Source organism: Bombyx mandarina, chromosome 25 (genome assembly GCF_030267445.1).
Source record: "Bombyx mandarina strain Sakado chromosome 25, ASM3026744v2".
Lineage (NCBI taxonomy): Eukaryota > Metazoa > Arthropoda > Insecta > Lepidoptera > Bombycidae > Bombyx > Bombyx mandarina.
In genome coordinates, this window is record NC_143231.1 from 4,729,750 (window position 1) to 4,741,168 (window position 11,419).

The 11,419-nt window shown below is 32.5% G+C and overlaps 1 protein-coding gene across 1 annotated transcript; it reads left to right on the forward strand.

Annotated features, from left to right (window-relative positions):
- Sras (Ras converting CAAX endopeptidase Sras) lies at positions 1-7,702 on the forward strand. The gene is made up of 6 exons (XM_028175565.2): positions 1-335; positions 1,363-1,607; positions 2,027-2,194; positions 2,848-2,916; positions 3,801-3,863; positions 5,018-7,702. The coding sequence occupies exons 1-6, from the start codon at positions 220-222 to the stop codon at positions 5,218-5,220; spliced, it is 864 nt and encodes a 287-aa protein (XP_028031366.1). The 5' UTR covers positions 1-219; the 3' UTR covers positions 5,221-7,702.
- The last annotated feature ends 3,717 nt before the right edge of the window (positions 7,703-11,419 follow it).

The window sequence follows — 11,419 nt, forward strand, 5'->3', positions numbered from 1 at the left end:
GAACAATATGTCGTGTCCCTATTATATAGGTCTATGTGAAACCTGTATAGGTCTGTGTTTATATGTCAAAATGTCAATTGTCAACAAATCCAAACGAGAAAAATAAATTAAAAAATGCTTTTGGTATTTTCGTACGCAATACGTTTTATTTTTCAGTTTCAGTAGTTTTTGTATGTAATCTGTTTTCGATTATTTAGTTTCCTACTCAATAATTACAATATGGAATTACTTGCAATTTTCGATCATAGTACATGTATATTTTCAATATTAGCCTGTATTTTACTCACAATTTCATATGTTGCCAGTTTATATATTTGGAGGACAAATTTAAGCAGGTAAGATGATATTATATAGTGATATTTTATAAATTATAATAATGAACTGTAGCTTAAGTTCAAGTTTTATCTACTCAGTCTTTGTAAGATCTATGATATTCTAAAATTTCTCAAGAAGTTTAAAAAAATATATAATAAATATTTTAATTAATGAATTATTTTGTTTTCAAGCAAACAATATCGATACATTAAAAAAAAATGCTTAATCAATAATTTTTTAATTGCATGCATCTATGAATGAGTTCACGGTCAAGCTATTATAAAGTGGTCCCCAGAGCCCATACAATAAGTGGTCTGCAACCTCCCCCTTGAGTCATGAGATAGACATCTCAGCTGCGTTGTTTAATAACTGTTTCACTCTTTAACTAAGTAAGCAGGATAGTTAGCCAACCCATCTGCACAAGTAGGTACTTCAAATGCTCTACAGGTTGGAAGCGTGCATGTTGTGATTCCTATAGGTTTCAGTAATTACTAAATACTGAGTGTGATATGGGTTAATCCAGCTGTCTAACCAATAAAAGGAAATTCCAAAATCACTGCACTTTGAAGTTGTCATGGCCTAAAGGATAAGACGTCCGGTGCATTTGTATCTAGCGATGTCCCGGTGTTCGAACCCATTTTTCTAATGAAATACGTATATAACAAATGTTCATGATTGACTTCCACGGTGAAGGAATAACATTGTGTAATAAAAATCAAACCTGCAAAATTATAATTTGCATAATTTACTGGTGTTAGGGCGTCTTGAGTCCGTATGACTACCTATTTCTGCCGTGGAGCAGTAATGCATTGTGGTTTGAAGGGTGGGGCAGCAGTTGTAACTATACTGAGACCTTAGAACTCATATCGCAAGGTGGGTGGTGCATTTACGTTGAAGATGTCTATGGGCTCCAGTAACCACCTAACACCAGGTGGGCTGTGAGCTTGTCTAAGCAATAAAAAAACTTGATTAAATAAAATAAACTTTTTAAAATCATTATTTTTCAGGATTTTACTCTTTGTATAAATTAATCTGTATTATTTGCAGAGATCATCCATCTACAATTAAGAGAAGGTTCTTTAGTGTATCTTGTATGATGTTACTTGCACCATTTTTCATGAAATACTTCCTTACCAAGGAAACTCTAAGTAAAGGAGAACTGTTGGAACATTTGGGCTTAAGAACTTCAGGATGGATACAGGCAACACTGTTACCTCTATTTTTAACTGCTATTTTATTTTTGGGACCATTGACAATGCAATTTTTGTCTGGAATTTGGAAGCTGTACACTAGTAAGTATCTAGAACTAGATAAGTTGAGGGTGTCAAAGGTCATCAGATGTTAAGATGTTACTTTTATTTTACCTTCATGATAGAAACGGTCAGGATATTTTTAACATTTGTACTGAGAGTTAATAATTGGTAAGTGGCCCCTAGTAAAATGAGATTAATCTAGCAGCAGATATACATGTTGTCTCAGCCTATTTTGTGATAAAAAGATTAATAGTCTTATCAATAGAAGAATGCCCACAGCTAATTATAGGTCCTCCTTATAATTTCCAGAGTAGCAGAGCAGAGTTCACAAAAATCTGTATATTAATTTATTCAAGTCTGATCTTTGCATTAAAGTTGATTACAGTTAATTTGGAGTATAGTAAACTAAAATACTCTTTGTCCAAATACATATAGCTTCAAAGAATTTTTTTCCACAGAACCACTATACTGGCTTGCCAGTTGGCAGGATTTGGTCTGGCTGAGGAATCATATTATGGCTCCATTGAGCGAGGAGTGGGTGTTTCGAGCTTGCATGATGCCTTTACTCCTCCAATGTCTCAAGGCTGAAGTGGCAATATTTACTGGACCATTACTTTTTGGAACTGGTATGTATGTACATATAAATCAATCTATAATTTAAAATTTCTGAAATAAAATAGTAGTAATAGATAATTTACAAAGAAAGATGTGCTAGATAATCTTCTTTGTCTTCAAATTTTTATCCCAAAAATAACATAATCAATTAGATGTTAATATAATTAGAACCTATGGGCTTACAGAGAGGATTCAGTTCTTTATGAATTACCAGTACCACATTTTCATTTAGGAGTGCGCTCTGAGAAATTATTTGAGATGATTGTGTTTTTACTATAGTATCATCTGCTATTGGAGCAGAGTTCATCCCTACTATTTAGAACAAATACATAATTTTTCCGTGTACAATTGGAATAAATATTATTGGAAATTAATATATTTAAATTAGAATATTAAAATATGATCTTTCGGCATCCCTCCATGGTGTTTCCTGAGCTCTGTAACATGTAATTTTTTAAATGAGGTAGTGTGCTCCTGGCATTGTCGCCCATGAGCCATTATAACCACTTAATATATTATAATAAATCTAAAAAATTATATTCATTTATTTACTTATTTTATTTTCACTGTATAACCACTTAATATATTATAATAAATCTAAAAAATTATATTCATTTATTTACTTATTTTATTTTCACTGTTTTAGTGTTTGTTTCACTTTCAGCTCACTTTCATCACATGTTTGAACAAATGAAGTCTGGTTATGACTTTAAAACAGCTTTGATGGTTTCATGTAAGTTTCTATATTGATACTTTTAATTTACTTCTCCAACTTTCTGTACTGTATGTAAAGGAAAAATCCAAAATATCATTGATAAAAATGAGAACCTTGGACAGGACAGGAAAAATAAAAAAAATTAGCTAAGTCAAGATTGTGATGCAAAACTTGAAATAGGTAGACAATCTGGCCAGCGGCAAAAAGACAGTTGTTATCTCAAGAACTTCTTCGCAATGTGCAACAACTTCAGCAAGTGCTCATTTTATAAATATAACTGTTAAGTCTTATAAATATAACTGTTTCAGTTTCATTCATATGAAAGACTAGCGACCCGCCCTAGCTTTGCTTCGGAAACATAAAATTTTATTATTGACTAGCTGAGTCCCGCGATGTTACCCGCGGCTATTGCCATACCCCGGGTGACGCCGCGGGGCGAAGCTAGTCTAAAAGTAGCCTAAGTTACTCCTTATATCATCAGCTACTTATCAGTGAAAGTCTCGTTAAAATCGGTCAAGCCGTTCCAGAGATTAGTCGGAACAACAGTATCTGTCTGTTTGTTGCGGAACAACAGTATCTGTCTGTTTGTTCCGACTGACAGACAAAAATTTAAAAAAATGTGATTTTGGTGTATGTACCGCATATATATTCATAATATGCATGTACTAAAAAGCGGTTTTTTCAATATTACAAACAGACACCCCAATTTTATTTATATGTATAGATTTTTATAACTGATTAAGATGTACTCACTACTTAAAAACACATTTACGTTTCTTAGGACATATAAGGGGAACTTAGCTTTCTTACTAGTATTATAACTATCTTGTGATCAGGAAGCTTTTATGACTTGAGATTTCTTCACGATATAAATATTTAAGAACATGCTTATCAATTTTCAGCATTCCAATTCACGTATACTAGTCTATTTGGTGCTTACTCTGCATATCTCTTTTTAAGGACAGGTGAGTTAATACATTTTATTTTAATTATAGGCGACGTATGCTGTAATTTTGCCCATTTAAAATTTATAACTCAGAAAGAATGAAACACTGCATTTTAGGGGGGATAACTAGTTTTCTGTAATACTATCTGGTCTATAAAATATCTGTCAATTTGTAGATCTATTGGTACCTAAAGTGACGAAGCAGTGGTAGACACTGTCGTTTTTACTACAGCACACATACCCTTCGCCAGAGGCATATACTTGATTAAGAGCATGTCCTAATCCAGTTTTTATTTATTTATATTTATTGCCGTATATGCAGACAAGCATATAGCCCACCTGATGATGAGTGGTTACCGTCGCTCATGGACGTGAGCAATGCCAGGGGCAGAGCCAAGCCGCTGCCTACCGTTTAATAATCTCCATAAGCCTCGTTTGAAGAAAAATATGTCATAGAGCTCTGGAAACACCGTGGAGGATTACAATGATTGTTGTACAAAGTTTCATCCAACTCCCTTTAGTCGTTTTTGCATGAATAATTTTCAAACGTAGTGATATGGTGCGATCACCGAATAGGCGCGCGAGTAATTCTAGTGTGATTGGGTTTTACTAGTTCCCAATAAGGGGTGATGGAGTCGATGGATTAAAGACCTTCCTAGTTTTAAGTAGTTACCGAAGTCCATAGACATCATAATGTGAATACAGTCATCTTGAGACATGAGGTCGAAGTCTCAATTGTATTATATACCGGATGTGCCACTTTTTAATACGCTTTTATTAGCTTCAGACGTATGTATGTTTGTAACGGAATCTTTGAACATGATTTTGACCCCCTTCAAAACGTCGGATTATGGTATGGCATGGTATCAGTAGTTATAAATATTTTATGAACAGATATGAGTAGAAGGGTTATTTTGATAATATCCTGAAAAGCACCCCACGCTTTTTTTACAATAAAAGCATTTTTTTCTTACACTATTTTTAATTAAAATTTATTAAAAATTATTTTCAATTTTTTAGTTGGTTTTTTTATAAAAGCGTATTTTGTTAGTTTTTTTAAACTATGTATTATTTATTACGAACGTCTGAATGCTTTGCGGCGGAAATACGAAGAAAATTCAATTATGTAGTTACGTTTTGATTATTTTTATTTAACAATACATCGTTTCACAGGACACTTTGTTGCTCCACTGGTCGCACACATTTTCTGCAATCACATGGGATTTCCAAATTTTGGAGAGATACCTCAATTTCAGCCCTTGCAGAGAATTTTAATCATTTGCAATTTCATAATCGGCTTTATACTTTGGTGTTTGTTGTTGACACCTTTAACGACTCCGGGAATTTATGACAACAGATTATATTGGGAAACTTGAATTTAATGTTTTGTTTTTTCTTTGCGACTTGTATTATTGTGTTTGTATTAACTGTTAGTGTTGTGAAACGAATGACTCACAATGTCAGGATAAAAGAAAGTTTCCTCTACCTCAATAGTGGTAAATTTGACAACTTTCACCCTGGATAAATCTTAGTATTATTGGCTACTTGTAGTAATTGGCTATGTGATTTTAAAATAATACAGAGAATATCTAGTTTTAGTTTATTATTGTTTTTTGATAGAATATTTTATCACCACGCAATCTACAGTACTAATAAATATTAATATGATTCAGTGCCAATTGTACCAGATAGTTAATACTTAATAGTGCCAATAATTGTATAGTTTACCCTAATATTGTTGGTATTCTGTCAAACTGAGTTGACAGATACATCACAAAACGAGTTACCTACCTACCCCAATTGGGTTTGTAGGAATGTTTTAAAAATATCGACTTATCGATAATCGAGCGATTCCATTCATTTTTAATCAAAAAATGTTATTTCGTGAAGTACTATGTTTCTTAAATAGGTAATGTGCCTGATTGGTTTTTGTTTTTATTATTTTATAAACTAATCACAATGTAGAACGTTGTGCACTTATAATATTTTGATACTTTAAAAGATTATTAATTTTGAACTTGTAGGTTAATTAATAAATTTTAAACTTATAACTCTGAACTAATAGTTGTAGATTGAGTATGTACTGATGGCACTACATTTTTCTAGTCATACATTCGTACAGGGTTAAAATCTGGTTAGGTCAATAACACCGAACCGCTACCAACAGAATGGACACAAGTCGACTCTTTACGCTTAAAATCCTGACACATTATAAAATAATGTTCACATATAAATTTTAATTCCAATGGAGTGCGTCGAAGTTAGTATTGTATAATTAAAATGTGCACGTTCATATTGTAAATGTAACAATATGTTAATAATTAGACAGTATTAGAGAGTAATGTATGCGCTTATTAATTCTGAAGGAATTGTGAGTCAAGGTTTGAGGTAGACCTAGAATATCGACATGTAATCTATTAGTGTCGTGCCGTAACTTTTGCTTTGTATTATTTAATCAGAGTGATATTTTATGTGACAACCTAATTTATACGAGCTCATCTTGAATAAGTTTGTATACTAACATTTTTGTATACTGTGTCTGCCTGCGTGTTTGAGTACGATAATCTGCACAATGTAACAGCGGAAATAAATTCTTTTTTTTTTTTAGTTTTTTAGTCGCAGAGCGATGTTGAAAAATAAACGATATCATGTTTTCAATTATATCCGTATATGCGCCATTAAAATTTGTCGAACTTTGTTTTGTTGCTGTTTGATTAATAATAATATTGTGCCATTAAATAGTTTTACGTTGATTTATAATTTCATACTTATTATTTCAAACAGGATTAATATGTACCTACGTAAGAAACTGCCTCACTAGTCAATTTTCTCTTATTAATTTAAATATTGTTCGTATATTTCGTAGTGTTATTTAATTACCAGAATATTTTTATAGCTCTTTTTACATACGAGATTTAGGGATATTTGGCATATGATATTTTTTTTCAATTATTTAAGATGTTATTTCGGCGCAATCGTCACCTGTACCGCTAGCAACGTAAATGTGTACTCTTATTACGCAATGCCTCTTTGTCGATGTTCAAATTCCGCAGGCAGGTACCAATTTTCCTAAAGAAGTACCACGTGTTCTTGAACGACTTCAATGATGAAGAAATATTTAAATATTTACGTAATTACTATCGATAGAGGAGCATCTTATGAACCAAGGCGGATTAGCTGCCGCCATCCTTTCTATTTCTTGTATTGTCTAGTTTGAAGACGGCCAGTCGGGACTTTAACTTTACTTTTAAGGTGGGTGGCGGCATACAGATGCTTATCATCTCTGTAACCGCTCAATATTATTTATTTTTAGGTATTTTATTTAGGTAGTGCGTGGTTACTGTCGCCCATGGGCGTCAGCAATGCCAGGGGCAGAGCCAACCGGCTGCCTACCGTAAAGTATTCTGCATAAGCCTCGTTTGAAGAAGGACGTGTCAAATGGGCCGTGACTTTATTTAGGTACCCATATACAATCAAATAAAGGATCTGCATTGTTTTGGATTTTTTCAATTAATCATATTAATAATCTATGATGAAAAATAATTTCTGTGTTGTTTGTACCTAATTTTTCATTAGGATTCATCAAGAGAGAACATTTTGCTTTGTTTGATGTATTTTAATATTATACAGCAGTGAAAAGGATCCTTTAAAATTAGTCTTGCAAACAAATATCGTTTCGTTCTTTTCGAGAAAGAAAACGCGGTCAAACATTGGTTACCAAAATTAGCTTACTTTTCGATGTACGCAAAATCGATTCTCCGTCTATCGGATTTTACAATTTTTATGAGACATAATAATATGTCAGTAGTTACATTAATATACAATTTGTACTAATATTAAATAAATATTTCAAAAGTATGTTTTTGTTTTTTTTTTCTAATAAATTAGTCTATGCAGAATAAGTATTAAATATTTTTATATTTCAATCACGTGAGCAAGAGATTTTTCAAGAGATTTTTTTTTGTATGTATGTACATTCTATTCTTTACTTAATTTTATATAAAAAAATATTTTATTCTTTTCGTGGAAATGTCTTTTCTTCAACACCTCTTGTATCGAGATAAATATAAAAATCCGTATATCCGTATATGGGTTTCCAGCATCTCGCTCATAGCGCGTTCTGGCCACCCAAATGTCCCACTAATCACCGCTGCTAAAGTCATCGCGAATTCAATTAACGGCCGTCTGGTGTAGTGGTAAGTGACATGGTCACTACACAAGGGGGTCGCGGGTTCGAATCCCGCCAAGGGAAGATATTTGTATGATAAATATATGTATGTGTGTAATAAAAATCTTACATTTACTTCCGTTAGGTATCTGGTACCTGTAACACAAGTTCTTTACGAACTTAGCACGGGACCAGTTAATGATGTTAATGTGGCGTGATTGTTAGTAAATATTTATTTATTTATTATTATTAAAAACATGAACGCACCTTATCTCCAATTACACACATTTCTTTCAAAAATAAAAAGCATACAGAATTTATTGGGATCGTTCTCGCAAATAAGCGGTGCCGATGATAACCTATCTTAACACTATAGCTCGCAAATCAACTTATCCGAACACGGCGGGGCCACGCAAAGCCGCCGTCGCCCGAAATATGTCTTGTCGGATCCCCCGGATTCATTCTCGGTGCGTTAAGGACCCTCCAGCGCACCGGTCATCGTCCTCGTCGAACTCGTCGAATACGATCAAGAGTTCGACAAGCGAACTAACCCATAGCACAGCCCAATGAGTTTCTCGCCGGAACTTCTCAGTGCGTCGCGATTACGATCCAGTGGTTGATTCTGTGAAGCACTGCTCTTGCTAGGGTTTGAGCCCGTGAGCTTACCTACTCCTAGGCTATCAGCGAATAGGTAGAAAAAAAAAACGCAAATCATATTAGAAATATTAATTTTACTCACGTTCTATTTGCATACCTACTCGTCTCGAGTTTTGAAGGAACTAATAAGAAAACTGGAACCTACCTTTGCGGGTTCTCGAAATGTTGAATAAATGCTTTTCTTTGGTTAGTGTATGTATGTATGTAGGTAATGTAATGTGATGTGTATGTATGCATGTAATTTATTGCAGTTTCAAACATGAGCCATTTTTATACCCTGTAAGTATAGAAATTCATGTGCCAATGATGTTTACGCTTAAAAAAACATTTTTTTCTGTTTTCAATGGCTACGTCGATTACTACATGAAATAAATTATTTTTTATTAAAATTTCGATTTGTTTTATTTTGAAATTGTCATGATACTCGTGATACATATGATTTCATGTCCCCGAAATTGAAATGCAAATATTACCTCCCACATATTAGATAGCTTAATCTCAAGATATTCTATAACAGTCGCCAAGAGTTTCTAAGAGTCTTATGAATCGTCACTTGTTCTGTTACATCCAGTCACATTATCAAAAGATCGGTTATTTTCAAAAGTGTCATTTATGGTTTTAGTTGACATTATTTATATGTATCCACAACATTAACTAATTATTGCATATTAAGGAAGTCCTTAAACGAAAATAAATTCTACGTACAAAACAAAACAATTCATTCAACTTTAATTATTTTTTGCATATAAAATATGTACTGATTATATAAAAGTTACAAGTGTGATAGATAAAAAATAGACCTTTATCTATGAAATCGCCGTATTATATTAATGGATATTTGAAACATAATTTATGTATGGCTGGCAATAAATTCTAAATTCAAAAGAATTTTATTTAAGAAAATATGGAATTGTATTTTCTGATTCAATCATTGTTTATTGATTAGTGTTTTCACTACATTATGTTTTTAATTAGTATGGACACGATAAAAATACCAGTAATTATGGAATACGAATTCCGCAGCTGTGGAAATGCTGCAGAAATAAATGGCTTCTTACAACGTTAATAATGCGTACGAAGTGAATACTACAAACCAACTCATGATTCGTTATTGGTTTGAGCGCTGATTAACTTGAACGTAAATTGAAATCTAAGAAATGAGCCCCGTGGTTACCTGAAAACCAAAGTCAACAATGGCGATAGTGAAAGCTGCCGATACTCAATATATCGCTGGCTTAGTAGCCGATTTCACAATGTTAGCATAAAAACAATATTTGCGTCAAATTGGCAAAGTTAAAAAACTTGACATGTGAGCTGAACGAACTGTGTGCTTAGTGCGAGTTTTTTAACGTTCTCGATAGCGTAAAAGTTAGCTCATATTTATATGGAATGGGATCGTTTGCCTACGTTTGCTGTTAGGGGCGCTGTTCCAACTCCACGAAAAATTGGGTTAACTTTTACGCTATCGACAACGTTAAAAAACTCGCACTAAGCACACTGAACGATCGCCCGCGCAATGAACACGTTTAGTTATACCTTACTCACCAAACATTGCGCCGACAGACTTCTACTCTTTCCAAAATTTGGTCAACTTCTTGGAAAAAAATCGATAGCCGAGAGGCAGTACAAAATGCCTTTGAAGAGTTTGTTGGCTCCTGTATACCTGACTACTTCAGGGGCAATGGAAAATTACCACTGCGCTGGCAGAGTTGTATCGGTGTACCATGAGTGTACATTTTTATTGATAGAAATAGAAAATATTTATAAAAAATTACTATGTATACGGCAATTTCGTAGGTAAATACCTAATATTTAAGACACGATTTCGATAACAACATGTTTATTACTTAAAGAACATCACTTCTAGTGTATATTATATTTGTATATATCTAATGTAAATTATTTTTAACTCGCGTCATCATATTTCCTTTTTTCAAACGTTTCTAAATGCAATCAATACTTTTTTTTAACGTAGAATATATTATTTATAAGCAGACATACAAAAATAATTGATTACTTCTGAATCATATTTGTTTCATATTTTAATACTATTAATATAACAATACTATTCTAAGAACATCATATAAATAGGTATTTAAAAAAACATGATAATTTTAATGTTACAAAAAAAAAACCAGAATCTATAATTGCGAAAAAAAACTATCATGTTATATTTTGTACATCACTAGAGTGTCCATTTTATAAACACTAATTTAAAGAATTTCCAGAGTACAAATTTTTACTTTACGATTTTACAATGTTTTGGATCTTTAGGAAAGCAACCACGGTGGGTAGTTTCAAATATCTATGGTGTTTCGAAAAATTATAACACGTATTGATTACGTATCATTATATTAATTCCATAAGAAATTAGAGATAAAAAAATAGAAATTATTTTGTATAAATATCTATTAATATAGAAAAATGATGGCGTTATTATTACCAAGACTATAATAGCTTCTGCAATTACTTTAAAAAAAATGTTGTTTCTGTAAACAAAGGCGCATGCGCAATGACGTTACGCAAACAATTCATTTCACACCTGACAAAAAAGACTTGTCATTTTTTATATTAATTTTTTTTGGCACATTTGTACAATGTGTAATTCTGTTCACCATCGGTGATTTGAATTTTTATTTGAATTGATTTGCTATAATACTATAAGATTGAAATATGCTCATTTTTAATATCTTGTTGATTTTCATTACAAAATTAATACATTATAAAAAGAAAAAAATATATATCTTATC

What these genes read in the sequence shown, in the direction of transcription:
- Sras (XM_028175565.2), top strand. Translation starts at nt 220, where the DNA reads ATGGAATTACTTGCAATTTTCGATCATAGTACATGTATATTTTCAATA. An exon ending in TGGAGGACAAATTTAAGCAG is followed by an intron (nt 336 to 1,362) that starts GTAAGATGATAT and finishes TATTATTTGCAG; the next exon opens with AGATCATCCATCTACAATTA. An exon ending in AATTTGGAAGCTGTACACTA is followed by an intron (nt 1,608 to 2,026) that starts GTAAGTATCTAG and finishes TTTTTTCCACAG; the next exon opens with AACCACTATACTGGCTTGCC.